The sequence below is a fragment of the Gymnoscopelus braueri genome (genome assembly GCF_963280865.1).
Source record: "Gymnoscopelus braueri genome assembly, chromosome: 19".
Classification (NCBI taxonomy): Eukaryota; Metazoa; Chordata; class Actinopteri; order Myctophiformes; family Myctophidae; genus Gymnoscopelus; species Gymnoscopelus braueri.
In genome coordinates this window covers 41,215,480-41,236,700 of record NC_137621.1, presented here as the reverse complement: position 1 = coordinate 41,236,700, position 21,221 = coordinate 41,215,480, and the positions used below count along the sequence as shown (strand labels likewise).

General features: G+C 41.7%; 3 protein-coding genes across 3 annotated transcripts; 1 reads left to right on the top strand and 2 right to left on the bottom strand.

Annotated features, from left to right (window-relative positions):
• Positions 1–4,469: 4,469 nt before the first annotated feature.
• On the bottom strand, positions 4,470–6,122 carry LOC308074806 (CTD small phosphatase-like protein 2; the record flags this gene model as incomplete). Its single annotated transcript, XM_080414305.1, has 1 exon — positions 4,470–6,122. One exon carries the CDS (start codon positions 6,120–6,122, stop codon positions 4,470–4,472), a length of 1,653 nt encoding a protein of 550 aa, XP_080270431.1.
• A 1,268-nt stretch (positions 6,123–7,390) lies between these two features.
• Positions 7,391–9,049, top strand: LOC308075230 (tubulin-folding cofactor B-like). The gene has a single exon (XM_080414942.1). The coding sequence runs from the start codon at positions 7,549–7,551 to the stop codon at positions 8,287–8,289; it is 741 nt and encodes a 246-aa protein (XP_080271068.1). The 5' UTR covers positions 7,391–7,548; the 3' UTR covers positions 8,290–9,049.
• An 8,009-nt stretch (positions 9,050–17,058) lies between these two features.
• On the bottom strand, positions 17,059–18,312 carry kcns3a (potassium voltage-gated channel, delayed-rectifier, subfamily S, member 3a; the record flags this gene model as incomplete). The annotated part of the gene is made up of 1 exon (XM_080414937.1): positions 17,059–18,312. One exon carries the CDS (start codon positions 18,310–18,312, stop codon positions 17,059–17,061), a length of 1,254 nt encoding a protein of 417 aa, XP_080271063.1.
• Between the last annotated feature and the right edge of the window lie 2,909 nt (positions 18,313–21,221).

The window sequence follows — 21,221 nt, the reverse complement described above, 5'->3', positions numbered from 1 at the left end:
ATCTTTGTGTGATATGATTTTTTATTTTTTCATATTAACCACTTGAACCCTAGCATCCCCTTTCTGAGGAGAATTAACTTTAGCCAAAAGTAACAGATCTACAAGCTCAGCTACAGGCATTGTGAGCTTGTAGATCGGCTATTTTTAGCAAAGAGGTATAGGTGGTGTAGAGGGAAAAAAGAGCAGACCAATTAAGTAAAAACAATCTGAAACACAATTTTATACAATATAGAGGGGGTCCCTCCCTGCTCCATCTCTCTCTCAGCTAGGGCTAGGGGGTCCTTGGTCTGAAAGACGTTGACCCCCTGTTCTAGTCCACTTTGGTTCGAGCTGCGTGTCAGGTTAGCGTTAGCCTTAATTTAAATGTTCTTAATTTTCCTCAGGGTTTGTTTGAAAAACTCAGCATGTAAATGCAATACTGACCGTTGGCCACTAAATGTCGCTGTGGCTCCACATGGTGGATCATGTGAAGCCGCTGCGGTTATAAAACATGCTGTCTGTACCTCAGTATGGATGTTGACTTAATTCATGCAGACATTCTACCAGAAACGTACTTTCCACTTCTAAAACATATTCTTGAATCTGAAAATGAAGTCATATGGAGAACATGTTGATCTATGAGAAATACATTATCATGCCATATCTCAGCATGTTTTTTTTACAGTTGAATAAAACTAATTTTTATGCACATTCACCCCCTTAAATTTCAAGCCCTGTCACAAACAAATGTGTATGTGTTAGAATCGTTTGCTAATAAATTTCTCTGAAACAAATATAGCCTAATGTTCTTATTGTCTCCGCCAGGCCGAAGGCATGGAGGAGAGTATGTTTTACCCTCCGTCCGTCCGTGTGTGTGTGTGTGTGTGTGTGTGTGTGTGTGTGTGTGTGTGTGTGTCCATCTGTCACCAGCTGTGATTGGCTAGCGAGACACATGATGACATGATGACATCACTCATATCATACCTGCCTGACCTGGCGGAGACCTGTGCTCCGAGGAGCACATTTTCTAGTTCATCATGTATCTAACATGGTTTTATAATTCCTATAAGAAATATAATCAACTTTTCAATCATGTAGTGGATGGTAAGCACAAAATAAACACCAAGCACTCACATAGTTGTGAAAAAACTACCATTACATAAGATATTTTTACAAAATTATATATTAACATATATAAACCCACCTTTATCTACACAGTTCAACAGATTAATTCACCAATAGTTTCTCAAATGCTCCATGTAATATCCTGTGTGACAGGACAAGACAGTGTTTTGACAGGACTGACAGTGTTGTGACAGGACTGACAGTGTTGTGACAGGGCTGACAGTGTTGTGACAGGATTGACTTTATGGATTTCATTGATGTAGGACAAGTAATTTTGGCAAGCATTAATATTTAAATGTATAAGTTTAATCAATGTTAATGTAATATTAGATTCATATGGTTCAGCCAAGGACATATAAAAAGGAGCTAATTCATTAGAATATGACTGACAAACATCATTTTAATTCATTAAACTCGACTCAAGAACATTTCAATCAGAGGCGCATTCACCGTAGGGCCTTTAGGGTGGCCGCCGCCACCTATGCGATCTCGCCTCCCTTAGAACGTTTTTGCTCGGGCCTTGGCCCAGCCAATGGGGCTCTTGCCCAGGCTAGCTGCTGAAAGACAGAGGCGAGAAAAACAAATCTGCTCCTCCAATAGATACGTATAATTTCATGTTTTTAATCAATTGATGTGAATGATAACAACTTAAACTTGTCAATAATCATATTTATTCCCTAAATAACAGTATTTAGAATGACTGAGAGATAGGTAGGTCCATTTTTCAGGATTTGTATTATGTAATTTTCAAAACTGTTTTTAATGAAGATACAAATATCTGAAAACCTAACGAATGGTTCATTCCTTTACAGAAAAAATCACTGAAATCAACCATCTAATACATTTTATACGTTTTGGGATTATACAAGTTTTATTCACTGTAACAGTTCCAGGACAGATAATGTACGTTTCTGCTAGAATGTCCCATTTAAATTAACTGTTCGAAATTAGGTTCCCCTGCTTCACGAGTCAATTAGGCTGACACTAATTGACAAATCTCATTGACTTCAGTGCATTCCATCTAGGGATATTAATGAACCGTTTAACCAGTAATCGATATGAGTTGTAGTCGATTAATACTATCAGTTAAACATTTTTTTATTTATTTATTTATGTAGCCTATTGAATCTATCATCTGAATTACTATAGGCCTATAAATCATTATTATCAAAATATTTTTTTATTAGACCTATTTGATCCAGCAGGGGAAATTCAGTTTTCATCTTCACCCAGTTGATTGCTGCCTAAGTGGTCAGACCTGAGCACAAGGGGGGAGCATCTAGGAGCTTACTCAGGGACATCTCGACACAATGCCGGGGCCGGAACCTGGGACCTTCTGTTGCCTAGGTGGCCTCTATCCATTCAGCTATGGCCACCCCCAAGAAGTACTCTGGGCTAAGCTCCTGATCTTGTCAAGTCCTGGTTATGCCCCTGGTCTCCATGCGGAAATAGGACAAACACGTATATATGAATATCTGTCAACCTATAGCATTCTCAAATGCAACACCTTCAACTGCAATAAAAAAGGCAAATAAAATAAATGTAAAAATAAAAATTCGATAAAATGTTGATAAAACACAAAAACCACTTGACAAGTAAGTAGTGGACCTGTCAGGCGAGTGAGGCTAATTGTTTTTCAACAATATGTGTGTTGCTTGTGCTAGATATGGCTGAAAAAAAGTCTGGCCATAGATTTGTACCCTGGGTAGACTTTGTGAGACACTAGAGAATGAGACTGGCTGGGCACTGCATCAGGGACCTGGAACTGGTGGCAAGCAAACTGACACTGTGGGATCAGGGTTGCCAGATCTGCTTATTATAATTTCCCTGCAAGGTTTTATTTGAAAATAGCCGATCTACAAGCTCACAACGCGTCGCATCGCGACGTGTTGTGAGCTTGTAGATCTGCTATTTTCAAATAGCTGATGTATATGTTAAAGGGCATCCATAGTCGTGGCCCATAGTCGCTTCTTTTGGGCTGGTTTTCCTAGACCTGGTTGCTTTCTCTCACAGAATCTGGCAACACTGTGTGGGATACCTGCATAGATACACTGTGGCATGACAGTGGCGCTAACAATACTGCAGAGCTCAAGACCCTGACGCAGGAGGGTGTAGAGGGCAGCGACTCAGGAGTCCCGAGTTGACGTTGGCTAGTCCGCACTCTCACATGGCATTGTGACACACTGGCAGAGATGTGTTACAATAGTTCAATACTACCGACATAGCCATTAAATGACGCAACACATGTAGGCTAAAGGAAAGAGTTCAGCCAGAATATTTAGAACTGACGTCTTTACTCCTAATAAAACTTTGACACATAACCATGCTACAGAGGCCATATACAGTATAATCCAGAGTGAAGCCACCAATTCATATGAAAAAGAACAAACATAGTTTCGATGTATAGTGGAATATCCCCATAAAATCTTCCTGAGCCAAAGGCCTATATGAGTTGAACCATTAACATTACATATTCTTAACAGAACAAACGGGTTCAAAAACTAAATGAAACGAACAATGTTATAAATAGAAATCAACAAACTCAATTCTGCTACAGAGGAATGCATAATTATACATTTCTAAGGCTACAGGCTAAAAGTATGACAAAACGGCTGGGATGGGAAATCCATGTTTTTTAAACATACATATACACAGACACACATTTCCTCCAACAGGCCTGTCATTCCCATTGAAAGTGTTCCGTACTGTAGCCAAAGAGTGTCATTATCAGACAAAAACAAAGTGAGCACCAGGGGTTGGATACAATTTGGGACTGGGTACGGTTGGCTCTGTTCTATGTTCAATACATTCAGAAAGCATCGTGACCTCTACTAGCATGGAGACATAAGCCAGCCCCAGAGTCAGTCAAAAACAGGAATTTACCTGTTACCTGTTTGTAAATGGCAAGTTTATCTACACTTGGATATTTCCAAGAATTCCACCCAGATCTGGCTTTAAAGATCTTTCTTTTGATGTTTTACTTTAGAGCAAGGTGGAAAAAAAAAAGCTTTGAAAAAAGGCTAACAGTAATGTAGTGTTATCTATCTAAATTATAATTTACAGAATCTGTGCGTGTGTGTGTGTGTGTGTGTGTGTGTGTGTGTGTGTGTGTGTGTGTGTGTGTGTGTGTGTGTGTGTGTGTGTGTGTGTGTGTGTGTGTGTGTGTGTGTGTGCGTGCGTGTGTGTGTGCGTGTGCGTGCGTGTGTCTGTCACACAGAGATTTGTCCCCGGCGTAACTCAGAAAGCCCAGAGGTGTGCGTTGCCAAATGACAATTCGGTATTATAGTTTATAATCCAAGTTGTTGTTTTTCCTAAATCTGTCCTAAATCTGTCCTAATTGTTCTCAGTCTATTTCATGTCAGCGCTCAATCAGGGGGCAACAGGTCTTGCAGGTGGAATTGCTCTTGAACGTGTGGACGCACATCCTCATTCATCTCAACCAACTTCTCCAAGAAAGGAACAAGCTTCAGAAGTTCATTGTCGTTCTTGTCCATGAACCAGCTCTTTATTGGGATTCCATTGGAAAGCTGATATGCGAAGGCTTGTGGTGAATTGTCAATGATGATGGTCTTGGAAAGGTCTCTGCCTAAGATGTTGAGGTCCTTGATGTAATTTCCTTGGACGCAGACACAATGCTCACGGAATAACCTATGTTTTACTAGCTTCTTCTTAGGGTCTAAGATGGTGAGGAGTTTGTCTGCATACACCCTTTTTGAGGCTGTGAAGAGGATGATCTCGTAGATTTGAGACATACGCTCCAAGAACTCTCTGAAGAACGGCCTCAAGCGCACATAAACCTGATAAATGACATCCTGAAAAAGGACGGGAAATGTAAGTGCTGCGTCCTCCAGCTCGTTTAAACTGCAATGCACCAATGTCTCGTCCAGGTCTAGGACCAGGGAGAATTCAGGCGCGGTGCGTGCCTTCGGTGGCAAGGCTGACTTACGAGTAAGCTGCTCCTCTGTCAGTGGAGGGATGTGCTTGATGAAAAAATATGGGTCAAAGACATCCCAGTCCTCCTCATAGGTGGCCTCTGCTGGCACCTTGTTTGGAGGAGCATCCAAATAGGCCATCTCAGGACTGGAGCCTTCCTCTGCCTCAGGGGGCGCCTCTGGGATGTGGTGAGCTCGCAGCAGTGGAACCTGGGGCATGCTAGAGTAGAGGTTGTTGTCGGTGGTGGTAGTGGTGTCTGCTGAATCTGAGCCAGAATAGATTTTTTTAACTGGCGAGGAAAAGTTACAGACGGGGGAGAAGATGGTCCTCAGAGGGGTCTTCCTGGGAGGGCTGGCGGGCCCCCCGACAGCCTTTGTCTCCTTCTGGCGCCCGTTCTTCGTGTTCTTACTCCTGTCATGGTTTATTTCCTGTCCATCGACGGAGCCCCTCATGCTAACCCCGGAGCTACGGGGTGTAGAGGTGATCAAGTTGTTATCAACCACCCTGTCCTCGTCAGGGTGGAGGTGGGTACTCCTGGCTGGGTTCTCCTGTTGCACCTTGACAGCATTTCCGCTGATGACCTTCTTGATGGTGGACCATAAGCCGATGAGGCCACCACGAATAGGGCTGTCCTCTTCTACCTCTGAATGCCTCCGCTTGGTCCGGGATGGGCGGGCTGCCAGGTTAGGGTTTGGTTGCTGGGGGGTCTTATGCATTCTCAGAAGGGTGGTTCTGGGAGGGCTGGTGGGCACCTCAACAGCCTGTCCGTTGGGCTTCTCCATACTCCTGTCATGTTTTGTTTCCTGTCCATTGACGGAGCCCATCCTGTGAACCTCGGTGCTCCGGGGTGTAGAGGTGATCAAGTTTTCCACGTCAGAGTGGAGGCGCTTCCTCTTGGCTGGGTTCTCCAGTTCCACCGTGACAGTATTTCCTCCGATGAACTTCTTGATGGAGGACAGTAAGCTGAGGCCACCACTACTAAGACTGTCCTCTTCTACCTCTGAATGTCTCCGCTTGGTCCAGGATGGGCGTGCTGCCGGGCTAGGGTTTTGTTTCTGTGACCCCTTAAGTATTTTCAACCTCATTTCTCAGTTACGCTGAGGGTTGACAGCGATCCACAATATATCCAATTTGAGAATATTAAAGGTTCAAGCTCAGTAGAACATGGGGCAGCAGTTGTTGTGATCGGATCTTGTTTTCTGTTCAGTATTGTAGTTTCTCAAGGGTCATTAGTGAAATGACACACTGTTGTGTTTCAAGGTGACATTGTCTGCCTCTGGCCATGGACTTACACACGACCTGTGACTTTCATTTTATTATGGAGGTCAAAAGGGTTAGATCAGGCTGAAAGCTTGCCCACAGTTGGAGTCATAGATACGTCATAGATATGTCATAGATACATGATATACATCACTGGTTCTCAACGTCGGGTCCCGGGACCACCAGGTGTGCGAGAGATAAAGACTGGTATCAATTGGGGGTCCAGTGCATATCAAACTGGGGGTCCCTAAATGAACAAAGGTTGAATCACTGAAATGAACTATACTGGAACCCCAATCTTTACATAGTAAACTCCTGTGTATGGTTCCATCTGTACACTCTAGACTTGCAGACCAGTAAGGGTCCATTTGGACCCCTGGTGGTCCACGGACCCAACGTTGAGAACTACATTTAAGTCAATATGATGTCACTGCAATATGACATCACAGCGTCGTCACTGGTCACGAGATAATATTATCAAGACTCCAGTGCATTCCGTAAACTTCTGGTTCAGGGCTTTGTCACTGTTTGCCAATAGAAGACTCTGTAGAAGACTGGCCCGATGAAGTGAAGAGGGGTGACGCAACTCTCCTTATATGACTCTGGATGATACTATAAGTCACGAGATCTCTGTCCGCAAAAAAGTTACCCGGGAATAACTTGGGGAGCGATAGACCAAATGATCCCAGATTTGGGGTGTGAGCTTCAGATGACCCCTTGATAGTACTTGGCAAACGGCAACTGCGAGGAGGGGCTTACGGATCCAGAGAATTTGAAAAAATCAAAAGCGGGCCTAGGGAATTTTGAAACCTGTGGTCAGGGGTGGAAGCATCGTTTCTAGGCTTCTCTTGTAAGGTCTGTCAGACTCCTTGCGTGATAGGTAGGGCTTTGTAAGACGTTTGTGTCGGGCTTCGAGTGACGGGTCAACAAGGGTAACAGCGAATGCAAAAGGGACAAAGGAGGGAAGAGGTTTAATTTGAAGAGGGAACAGGCTGTTTGCCTGTAATTTGCTCCCAAAATTAAAGGGAGGGAGGCCCCCTTTTTTCCTTTCCACTGTAACCATACAACCCCTCACCATTCCCCACTTGTTCTACAATTTTATCGAGACCAACATCCATGGTCTGATCACTGATTATTTTCAACATCTGTCCATTACTGCTTTTTGACAAAGTTCTTCTTTCAAAGGAAGACAGGAAGACATACACAGTTTTCTTTTGCAGACTTATTGGATATCTGCATACGCATTTAATAATGGACGGTGGCGTGACAGTAATTTCCAACCCCACGGTGGCTGTGCGCCTGACATCTACCCTCTCCAGGTTCGAGCAGAATCGCAAATTTAACAGAGGTATCAGCATAGCAGAATTAAAGGGTAAGTTGGAAATGATTGTGGGTACACCTGCCTCCTATATGGACCTTGAGCTGTTCAGCATCAGCGACACGTTCCTGCAGAAACTTGATGACAATGAAGCCTTGCTAGGTTCCTACCATGTCGACAATGACTGCAGAATACATGTTACTGACCGCAGTGGAGCTCAGACAGGGGAGTTCAGTGACCTGTCCCAAGTGGAGAAATTTGAAATATCAGACGATGCTTATGGGATGAGACAAGATTCTGCAAGGTCATTCTTAAAGAAACACAAGATTGGACGCTTCAACGATGAAGAGACGGCAAAGAAGGAAGCAGCGCTTGCTGCTAGAGAAGCTGAGGAGAAGACCGCTGCAGATAACATCGATGTTGGCAACCGCTGCCAAGTGCAGGTCTCAGGGCAGCCCACCAAGATTGGCACAGTTATGTATGTTGGTACAACAGATTTCAAGCCAGGCTATTGGGTGGGTGTGAAGTATGATGAGCCCCTTGGAAAACATGATGGAAGTGTCAGTGGGAAGCAGTACTTTGAATGTCAGAACAAATATGGTGCATTTGTGAAGCCCGTGACTGTGACTGTGGGAGACTTCCCTGAGGAGGATTTTGGTCTGGACGAGATGTAAAACCAGGATATTGCTCGCTCAAAGGAAAGGAGGGTTTTACCTACCTTGAAATCACAACAGTGCTTTGTTGTCCCTTTATCAACCTGAGATGAAGGGAAGGCATTGTTATTGCAACTAATGTCATTGTTTTGTGCTAGATGGGAAGCTATGCACTTGATTCCAAACACCTGTCAGGAGGTATTTCAGCACCTTGTGTTCCCTCAGTAACACAAGTTCACGACAACTAGATGGCCACTGCATCTCTTGTGTTGTTGGATATGAGATGAGAATACTATTCATTATATATAGTCATAACAAAACGGCTCAATCCAACAAGGATTGGTCATTTAGAACTGTCAGTCTTTGAAGCCCACTTTGCATGAAATTCTGTCCTAATGAATATTGATAATGGTGTGCTCCCAACTTAAGTAAAACAAAATACGAAGATGGGAGTATGTTCTCGATTTGACATAATATTCTGTTTGACAGCTTGGATACCAGCTCAGCCTCTCCAATTTGTTGAGCTGTCAATCTGTACAAAGGTGGTTAGTATGTTCAGATACATGTATGTTTTTGTACAACGAAATACTGTACATTGTAGTGTATGAGCCTGAGGAGAGCAGTAAGAAAACGATTTATGGATATGCTTTCGTTTTAATATCACCCTGTAAATGTTATGGCTTTCACTTCCATTATGCTTGAATTGAAGCTGTCTTTCATTTACCTGCGACAGCCCTGTGATGGCAATTCATCTTTTTTTTTAATTGAATGGATGTCTAGTTGTCTACCCTAATTGTCATACTGCTTGACTGTCTCTTGCTACAAAACAGCAATTTTTGAAGACCAACTTGGTTGTATTCATACATTCGGCGTGAGAGACATGCGTGTCTCTCAGGCCATGCTTGAGGTTTCCTTAATTTCTTTCTTTCCTTTTTTACTTAAGTGACATACTCTTTTTGCTTGCTGCACAGTGCACAACCATAATTCACGTGTTTAGATCTTAAAGGGGAACTTATTTACCATAATTCAAGTTGTGAGGATGATGTGAAAATCGGACCCACTTTATTCTTGCACTGGAAAGTCCTCACAAGCCTAAGTAATACTTTAAATGCGTTGGCATAGGCTGGAGGAGCTTTCCGAGCACCAACAGTGATAAAACATCACAAAGTGTTGTGCCTGGTTTTCGCCTGTCCTCGCAATAGAAACTACAAATCATAAATTAGGCTTGACACAATTTCTCAGGCAGCACTTTAATTATTGTTTTCTAACTTTTTTTCCTCTTTTCTTTTCTGACCACTACTACACTATGGGACAGAAATCCAGAGCTGAGTGTGCTCTTGTGCTCTACTGTCAGAAGGACAGACGTGTGTAGACTGACTCAGAAAACAGTCTATAGAAACAGTCCACACAGCCCAGGATTTTTTTGGTTTGCCGTCGCAGCGGTTTCTGGCGGATGGAGAAGTTTCGGCTACTCAGGCCTTCAACAGCGTTGGTGGGGGCCTGAGTGGCCGGGGCGCGTCCGTTTGTCGGGGACTGCTGCTGTGGTAAATTAAAAGAAATCCTAACTTAACCTGCCTGTTGGAAGCAGGACTGCCTTCATTGCAAGCTTTAGTGAGAGAAAAGCAAGCCAGGTCCTTCATCAAAGTACAGCAGCGAAATGGCATGCTTGATGACCCCTTGTGGTATGTTCTTCAATTGCTAAAGAAGGACAACCAAGTCATGTATTCTCATTTATCTGAGATAATGGAGAAACAAGATCATATTGAGAGTGACCGAAGGGACATGATTCATAAACTGCAATCCAAAGAGGGAACAAGATATAAGACTTACCAAGCCATCAACCCAGATGTATCTGTTCATCCACTCTATACCAGCAGTACACCATACATTGAGGACTATTTGAGGATAACCTTTACATGGTTTAGATTGCCCTCTCAAGGGCTGCGTGTGGAAATGGGGAGGTGGAGTCGCATGCAGTACCACCTGAGCAGCGTATTTGTCAATGTGAGACTGGTATACCAAACGAACAGCACATACTGGTGTGTCCCCTCACACAAGACATCAGAGCGATGAGTTTACTGATCTGAGCTCACTCTTTGTGGGCACTAACAGAGGAACTTTGCGTACGCTACATGCCTGCCTGTCAATTTTGGAGCAACAGAAATCTCCTGGTGTATGAGTAAAGGGATTTTGTGTTGTGTATTGTATATTTTAATGTATTGTACCCTTTAAAAGTTTTGTATTTATGGGTTTTCGATTATTGTTTGGACCCAATGTTTTATACAATTGTGTCAATAAAGTAACTAACTAACTACCCTATGTCGTAGAACAACTATTCCCCCCGCAGCTTCCTCAGGTTCTGGAGACTGCAACCCATGACTTTAACACAGCCCTGGGAAGGCCACCTGGCCTGGTGGATATATGCTCTCCACGATGGAAGGCCCCTTTCTAGTTAATTTCTGTATTTTATGCTTTTAAATGCCTTTTGTGTCTTTGTCTTTTATGCCTTATATGTAATGTGACGTGCATACACCTTTGATAGGCCTACAAAACATCTGATTCCAATTATCTACACATACACATCTTGCTACCTAATTGAAGCCCGGTCCGGCCAGTCTGTTGTCCAATTCTCTCCCAACTTGCTACAAAAATCGCTCATGGCTCTGGCTAGGCAATCATCTACTTTTCCACCTTCACATGTGTCTCCACTTCTAATAATCACAAAATGTTTGCCAATTTTCCCTACATTGTTGCCTGTAGGCGGCGCGCATGGAATACCAAAACGCTCGCCCCAAAACACGGCAGTCGCCCCGGGGCAAATCCGGCGGTATTCATCTGGTACTAACCTAACCTTATTCCTAGACGTAACCTAAGTAAAATGGTGCCAAAACCTAACCTTATTCCTAAACTTAACCTCAGTAAAACTATGGCTAATCCTAAACTTATTTCTAACCTTATCCTCAGTAAAACAAATACAAGAATACAAGAACCGCTGGTCTGCGAAACAAAAATGGGAGCGAGCGTGTTTTGGGGGCGAGTATTCCGGTTACCAACGCAAGCCGTCATCCTGGCCGGTAACCAGTCAGGTGGGCACCAAAACCATCTGGGCACTACGGATAACTGGGCACCAAGTGGGACGTAGTGGAGAAGATCTACCAAGCCACTCTAACCCTCAATGCCTCCATCCATACGGACGACGTGTTTGTGGGTATCTGTGCCAACGTCGTGGCCGTCACGCCACAGGATCATGCCTTCTTTGGAGGGGAGAACAAGGCGCCCTACCACCCATGCATTTACAGGCAGATGATGAACTCGCATGGTCATCACGGCCAGGACATGTATGCCCTCTGGAAGGCGGCAACGGACCCACAGGTCGAGCAGATAGCCTCTAAAACAAACTGCACGTTCGTGAAAATGGCTCTCCTGTGTCAACCCTATAGGTATGTCACCTACCCCTGTAAGGCAGCCTTTGTATAGAATAGATTGTGGTTAAATGTGCATCAGGGGGGCGCGGACCGCTGGCCTAGCGGTCCGGGCACTTAGGCTCTAATAGCGGTCCGGGCACTTAGGCTCTAATGTAGCCTGGATGTGTCTACGACATACAGTGCAGCGTTTCACATTTGTGGAGGTGCAGAAGTGCATCTCCAAAAGAACTTTAGAAGGGACGCTCTATAGCAAGCATTTTCTTTCCCCAGAGGTAATTTCTTTTCCCCTAGAGGTCCATACCAACTTCCATCCAATGAGTGAAGGGACGAAACTTGAAACTGTGTGAATTTGGCAGACACAAAATGCTGCCTTGTCCATATAATGCGCACTGCACTAGTGTAATATAATTATTCCATCAGCTTGTGTGCCTCATAGATCGATACCGTAAATCCGAGCATGTGCATTTTTCAAGACATTTGACACTGGGATCATTGTAACATTGTAAGAAATATCCTGCTCAGATGCCAGGAGTCAGGAGGCTTGTCAAAGGAGATATTGTAATTTAATAGTATTAAATAGTTTTGCTTCGCTTGCAACAACATTCATATAGATCCAGCATTGTGTGGACTAAAATATGTAGTACAATAATCTAGTTTTATTGAACAAGGGCTTAATACTCAAACTCAATCTCATAGCAAGTTTTCTGACAAATAGAATCACTATACTACATCTCATAGGACAGTGGTTCTCAAGGACCCCCAAACTGATATGTACCCCCAAACTTATCCCTAATGGACAGTGTTGGGCAAACTACTAAATGTAATAAGCTAAGCGACTACAGCAACACTACACCAAAGTTTTATTTTTATATATTCTTTACACTGACTGAACCAACTTCATTATTATTATTCCAAGTCTCTGCCTATGCTACCTCAGCCTATACTCATAATACCGTATACCAATAATCATAACACACTACAAAGCATGACTCATAAGGTAAAGTATCATTGTCAACTCAATGACTTTCTTTTGGCCAGGTTCATAGTGTATTATAATTCTCATAGCTGTAATACATTATAATAATTTCCTAATACATTATAATAGCTGTAATAGCTGCACCTTTATGTATTTAAATCAATACATAAAGGTACATAAAACCAATAATACAAACAGAAATCCCTGTTAAAATGCATTATAGTGTGATAATGACGTCACCTCCTTATTCAACTAACTTTTGGGGACGAAAAAACTTGTTGCGCTCTCATTGCCTTAGTGATATAGACAGTAACTGAGCATCAGCAACTGATGTTTTTGATGGGAAGGAAATTCTCTTCCACAGGGTGGAAGGAATTTCTGCCTTAACAGGCCTCAACACCTCAGGTGTTGAAATTAAATTACAGGCTCCGTCCGTGGCGCGTATAGAGCAGGGAGACCTGTCATTAATTCAAGATAACCTGTTGCGAGTTGAGACTATCGCCTCAGCCATCCTATATTATTAGAATTGGTTAATAGGAGTGCCGACTGGCCGGGCGACGGGTGGATCACGGCCACGTCACTCTGACATAACCATAAACAAACCCAATATTCCCGTATGTAAGCATGTCACTATGGCTCAGGCATAGTGTATTCAGTATATATATATATATATATATACTGAATGTCTATGCATATATATATATGCATATACACATATAGAAATATATATATATATACATATACATACTGTACACACACACACAGTATATACATTTACATACATACATACATACAGTAGGCTACATACATACAGTACATCATTGTTCTTCATGCAATACTGTGCTCATTCTGTTTTTCAAAGCGACCGTCAGCAGTTCTCAGACTGGATGCACATTATCCTCGAGTCTAAACTGTAATCAGATTCAGTTATCTGATTAGTTTGGAGATCAGAGCCCACCCAGAATTACTGGCAGAATCACATCTATCCTCTATAGAGAGGTGAAGGAGAGGAACACAGACAGTAGACGTCCTATATTTTTTAGATGACCAGAGATATTGTGGCTTTCCGTGATGAAGACAAAAGGGGAGAACTAAATCCACTGTGCGATATTGTGTGACCCTCAACTAGCAGGAAAGACTGAAACGTGTCTCAAGTCACAGGCTATTTCCCTGATAGTGAAAACGGATTCATTTCACTTCAAATACTTTTACATCGACAGTAAGCAATATTCATTTGACCGAAAAATAGCCTCTGTTCCCTTTCCCTGAGATGTTGCTCTCTTATAGATAGGCTATATAAAGTGTCCAGTTGATGTAAAAATCAATTGGATAATCGTGCTGACTTTTAGAAAACACTTTTATCTGAGCTATATATATATTTGTTGGAGGACAGCCCAGATGACCTTTTCTTGTTGGTCGGCACATTCTTATCTGAGGAAGAGAGATAGCAGACAGTGACTGCATCCAAGTGATTGTGTGGCACAATATGTTAGCAAGCAGGAGAGTATTGAAGCTCAGAGGTAGGGTGTTAGCAGTTATGTAAAATTCAGGCTGTGTTTTGTTAAAGGATTACCAATCTTTGTAATGCTAATCATCTAAAACTAATGTAATTATACTTACATTGAATATGCAATAACCATTATTTGCCGAATGAGTCCTGCACCTTTCAATACTTACGAGTCGTGACATCAGCTTGTGTGAACCAGCAAGCAGGCCATGAGGATTTTTAAAAACATATTTTTATTTACAGTAAACTTTGCTTATCCAGGTACATCATTGCGTGGCATACAGTATTATATATTTTTTTTACATTTCTAATGGCAGAAGACCTGGCAGAGACCAACAAAGAGATGTGATAACAGGACATGCAGATCAATAGCATGTGAGGAGTACATTACAGGCAATCTGGGAGCCCATCTGCAAAAAAAAGTCTTGCGACATTACACAACAGGTAATAGGAAACTACAGACATAATAATTATGTCACTTCAGCAGGGAAGTTTGTGAAATGTTGAACTTGTTGAGCTATGACCTTCAGTTTCTTAAGCTATCTATATGGTGACTTCAAATAGCCTACACTCGTCTTTAAAAGTAGCTAAATGGCAGGATAATTTTCACTTGCAGTTACAGTACAACTTTTTTCACTGGCTGTGGGGTAAATAAGACCTACTGTACAACCTATACAGACACATGTATATTTAAACTTGCACCATATACATTATTCACCACCAAACATGATAAGCCTCAACAGCACAAGCAACTAGAAGTGTGCTGCTCAGAGCACAGATCTCCGCCAGGCCTGGTTTGGAATAGTTCACCCAAAAAATGCCTTATTTTCTATCAATTACACACCCCATGAAGCATTGAATTCATGGAGATTTTTTTGTTTTTGTCGCATTTCTGAGCCAATAATTTGATGACCGCCGGAAAGATGCTAATGTCTCCGGTAGGAGACTCAAAGTTGACACTTTGAGCCTCCTACCGGAGCCGCCGCCAGTCATCAAATTATTGGCGATGAAAACAAAACAATCTCCATGAATTCAAGGCTTCAGGTAAACGATAGAGAAAAAGTCGTTTTGGGGGTGAACTATCCCTTTAAGAGTCAAAGGCCAAAACGTGAAGCAGCCTGTTAGCCTATAACATCAGCATGAGGCCGATTTGAAAGATTTGGGGCGGAGGTTCTTCCTTGTTCTGGAGTGTGCGTGCAAAATGACATGCAGATCAGTCCAGTGGTGTCCGATATTAACTTCTCACAGCCAGCCAGCCAGCTTGACTGACAGACTCATGCGGGGAAAAACATGATCCCCGCACCCGGACATTCCGGCCTAACGATAAAAAGTTATTGTTAGTTGGTGACCCAAAAAAAATTCCCCATGGCACCACTGATTGATTTTTAAGGATTGATTTTAACCACTTAAACCCCAGCATCAGAAAATATACTAACAAAGAGCCCTGAGCACTGCCAATGATTTTTGAGGAAGCAATTGGATTTCATTCTTTTCAGTAGGGTATGACAATCAACTTGCTTGAGCTAGGTAATCCAAAACAGTGAACTTCATTTTGCCTTTATCTTTTGTCAAAGTCATATTGTTGCATTTGGAAATTCAGATTACTTTGAAAAACCTACCCAGAAATAATAGTCCCTGGAGAAAAGATTGGTTTACAAATTAAATTCAAATGTCTGTAAATTATTAAGCGCACATAATGATGTTTAGTCATTCATTTAGGCTCAAATATTTGTCATGTTTTTAATGACTATGGAAAACTTTTAAACAAGCGCGATATCTAAAAATAACAGTAAATGATCTGCATTTATGTAGGATATAATATGTCTATTCATAGCTTAAGCCATATTATGGCCAAAGCTGTGAATGGACAATGACATTGTCTTGACAGCGTTATGTGTCCTATGGTGGCTGTATCGTGGGCAATGTGGACATTAGGGGAAAGTGATGTGGTCCAACAGGTGATAATTCAGTAAACAAGGTAGCCTATCATCTCATGGGGAATCTCTCAGTGGAGTCAAGTGGAGTTCAAAGCAATATGACACTTTGGTAGAGGATTGGGTTGTGTAATTACCTTACCAATACCATGATGTAACTCCACATATTGGTGACATATCTTCAATAGTCGCTCCATTGATCACTAACTTACATTGCACAGTAACAGTTCTCAAAGTCACAATTTTAGTACATAAATGAATGCAAACAAAGCCAATTCAGCCAATATGTAACAACACAAAACACACAATACAGCATTTTTGTTTTAAATAAAAATGCCAACTTTCTATTGATTTTGCTATTTAAAAATCCGGACCCAGATCTGCGGATCCAGTCAGGGACTTCTTCTGATTTCAAATAGTAAAATAAATATATTATATTAATTTAATGTATTAATAATTAATTCATGCATTTTGTTTGCATTCATTTGTGTGCTAAAAGTGACTTTGAGGCCGGTTTCACTGTGTCAATGGAATATGATTTTTTTTTAAATCAACAGAGCAACCACATCTCACCAATATTTGGAGTTACATTATGGCAACCCAAACCTCTACCAAAGTACCATTTTGCTTTAAGCCACAAAAGTACTAATGTTACTGCTACCTAAACATCTTCATCTTTCCAAATCACCATTTGACCACTTTGTGACAAGGCCATTTCAACTTGCACATTATATGAAGCTGGTGAAAATAGCTTGTTCCTGGAAATGTGTACGGAAACATTCATGCCTCTATGTTCACAGCTGCCTATTCAGTTGCTTAGCTGCTGCACTGATTGATCACTGATGAACGTGTTCTTCTGTTACGTATGCAGAACCCCGATGTTCAGACAAGGCAAACCCTGATTTGTCCCACAGAGAAACATCTCATTTTGGATGTGTCCGTAATTGCTTATTTTTGTTTCGAGTAGAACTTGGCAAACTTGTTGAAGATGAGAGTAATGGGCAGAGCCACCACAAGCATCCCGCTGAGGATGCACAAGGTTGCTGTCAGCTTCCCAACTGGTGTCACAGGGCACATGTCCCCATAGCCCACTGTCGTCATGCTAATGGTGGCCCACCACCAGCCAATAGGAATGTTCTGGAACTGGGACTCCAAATCCTCATGCTCCACAAAGTAGATGAGAACGGCAAAGATGGAAGTGCCCACGGACAGGAAGAGTACTAGCAGCCCTACCTCTCGGTAGCTGTCTCTGAAAGTGGCCCCGAGGGACTGAAGCCCAGCTGAATGGCGGGCCAGTTTTAAGATGCGGAACATGCGCATCAATCGCAAGATCTGCACCACTTTGCCAACATTCTCCAGATCTGCGGTCTCCTCTTTGTCCATTAAATCCAATGCCAAAGTGATAAAGAAAGGCATGACGGAGATAAAGTCGATGATGTTGAGGGGGCTGCATAGGAATTTCTTGGCCGAAGGTGCCACGGCCAAACGAACGACAAACTCCACGGAGAAAAAGATGACGCAGATTATTTCAACTAAGGCTAGCCCTGGGTTCTCAATCTCCTTGTTATTGATATCCACTTGATGGAATTCAGGCATACTGTGGATGCACATGGCCAAAATGGAGACAACAACCACACTCATTGAGGCTATGGCCATCATCTTGGCGGAACGGGAGTAACCTGGGTTCTCCAGCCTGAGCCATATATTCTTCCGAACACCTGCGCACCAGGTGCCCTCAAACATCTCCAACTCGTTCTCCGACTCTGACGTTTCCCCAATAGAAGAATAGGAGCCCTGGAGTTGTTCCCATTCCTCTGAGTTAGCAAAGTTCAGTTCTTGAAAAACTTCACTGCAGCACGAGTCCAGGTGCCGTTCCTTGATGCCCCAATACTCAATCTCTTGACTAAAGGAGGCGACACACAACCCGTCCATCAGGTGCATTTTCCCAGTGAGATAGAAGTTCAGGACGTAACAGAAGAAACTGGGGTTGCGGTCGAAGTAGTACTCCATTTCAGAGGAGCTGAAGTCGTCGCAGAGCTCCAGGATCGCCTCTTTGGAGCTGCAGCAGACCAGGCGTCCAAGACGTGTCTGTGGAAAGCGTTTGAGAACGTCGAGTTCCACGCGCTGCTTGAAGCCTCCGACGTTGAGGTTCATGGAGCAGTCGTCCCGTCCGTGCCTGTAAAGGATCTCTCCATACACCATGATGGAGCTGTGGTCTGGGGTTAGGTCTGACTTATGTCAGCGCCCAAACTCTGATGGGCTTTTGGTTGGATGCTTTGATGAAAGGCTCCGATGGCTGTACTGTAGACAAGAATGAAAGTACAAAATGTCACTGTCCCATTGATTGATCAAAATATCATAGCAGTCCTATGTATCAGAGTAAAGACAGTTTATCTGTGGAACCATACAATGTAGGCCTATTACCGCAAGGGCGAAATAAACATTTACAGCACATCATGAATCAGCATTCATGTACAGTAACAGAAAATGTTAACAGAGATATTTTTATGTTTGATCAAATAAAGTTAGTTAAACTAATGGACAGTTCATTGAAAAGTGTATATTCTTGGGTTACAGGCTAAGGGGTTATAGCATGTATAACACAAACCAGTCATTTCAGTGGTGTGGATCAGGCCACAAACAAAAGTCATTAAATTGACATTAGGCATATGAGTGATGATTGCATGCAAAATATAATAATGTGCAATGGACTGTAGGCTATCATTGACTGCCACAAAGTTTAATTATATTCCTGTAGGTGGAACGTGGAGGATCCATCCACCACAAATAGCCAGAGTCATCCCGGGTTCTAGGTTCAACGCTTACCCCCCCAAAAAGGTTAGGCTTAGGTTTAGGGTTTATTTGATGTTCCCCTGTTTATCGTTTTACTCACAGTATTATTTTGTTATTTGTTTTACTGAGTGTACTGTACATCACTTTAGTTCAACGCTGTTGTTTTAAATGTGCTCTATAAATAAAGTGGATTGGATATTTTTGCGGGGGTAAGTGGGGAACATTGAACCCGGGGAACATACCATAGGCTCCCAAATAGCCATGCTACAGTACCCTTACAAATATCACATTGTCATTGGAAGTTTTGGGGAGTGAGAGTTGCATTGTGCCGCATAATAGGCTACAAAAAATCATATTAACAGCAATAATGGCAAGAACATACAGGTCAGGGTTCCTTTTACACTGTAGTGCAAGAAGCACTCAGATTTGTTTTATGTAAAAGTAGCAATACCGCAATAAGGGAATACAGTAGGCTTACTTTGCATTAATGTGTGCATCACTTTAGTGTTGCAGCTGGCAAAGATGGGGCTGATTATACAGTAATTAGTGTATGTGCTGTTGGGCAGATTAACAACTATAATAATACATCACGTCTTTCAACATGACATTTTTTCATTTGCTTCATTTCTTGACAAGGCCTGATCAATGAGGAGGAGGGTCATTTACATGTAAAATGGCACTGTCTTATTTGTTCATATTTTGTTCATATAAGTACTGTACGCATGTTTATTTATGTGGTATGTTATAAGGAAGGACGTAATATGAACAGGAACTACTGTTAATGGACTGTTAATGTATTGTTTTCTTTCTGTGTAATGTGTCATATAATCCCATATGGGATGGGCCAAAGTGGTGGCATGACACGAAAATAAAAATGTCATTCATTCATTCACATCATAATGAATCTGTTATGTTTTGTATTAATAATCTATATCTGCAATGTAGCTAGTAACTTAAATATGTCAAATAATGTTAGTGGAGTAAAACATACAATAGCCTAACTGTCCATTGATATGTAGTGGAATAGTAAGTATCAAAACAATTTAAACATTCAAATGAAGTAAAAGTACCTCAGAACTGTAGTAGCTACAATACAAAAATAGCTGTGTATTTTGACATAATTATTTGCTAATTAGGCCTATGAATGGTATAATAGTTTTAAATGCCTTTAGCCATTAAATATATGTGTAAAGTATAGGGTTTACACAGGCTGAATACAACATAGTAATTGGATAAAGATTATTTGTGAAAGGAATGTAAACTTCTTTCTTTCTTTCTTTCAGCAGACTAAATGTATAGGCTACTTGAATGTTGTAGTCAATCCACATTCCAAATAGCAGTGGTGTAAAGTAACTAAGTACATTTAGTTAAGTACTGTACTTAAGTACAATTTTGAGGTATTTGTACTTTACTTGAGTATTTCCACTTTCCAATACTTTTACTTCTACTCCACTACATCTCGGATTAAAATATTGTACTTTTACTCCACTACATTTATTTGAAAACTTTAGTTACTACTAGTTACTTTGTAGATTTGGATTAATATTAAGAAACATATTAACCACTTCAGCCCTATATACATTTTGGCTATTTGAAAATAGCCGATCTACAAGCTCACAATGTTGCGATGCATTGTGACCTTGTAGATCTGCTATTTTCAAAAGATTTATACATTTGAAAACTTGAAATGGGACATAATGAGTACTTTTACTTTTGGTACTTTAAGTACATTTTGATACCAATACTTTTGTACTTTTACTCAAGTACATTTTGAATTCGAGACTTTTGCTTGTAACAGAGCATTTCTGCATTGCTGTATTGATACTTTTACTTATAAGTTAAAAAAATGTAGTACTTTTCCCACCACTGCAAATAGGCTAACACAGAAAATAGCTGTGAGATGTTATTCATTCACATTTATATTGCAAATGCAAACAACATTCAAGCCTGCATGCAGCATAATTGCAATTCACTCAGAATATAATAGCCACTCCACAAAACCATAGAAATGCAATGATATTTCCGTGCCGTACTTGCCTGCTGCTGCTGCTGCTGGCTGGTGCAGATGATGCTGTGTGGAGCGCTGCCTGCCTCGGGGAATGCATGCGACAGTGTGACAGCACTGACAGCCTCAACTGTCACCACCAGTGGTGTAAAGTAACTAAGTACATTTACTCAAGTACTGTACTTAAGTAAAATTTTGAGGTACTTTTACTTTACTGGAGTATTTTCAATTTTCAGTACTTTTACTTCTACTCCACTACATCTCAGAGGCAAATATTGTACTTTTACTCCACTACATTTATTTGAAAACTTTA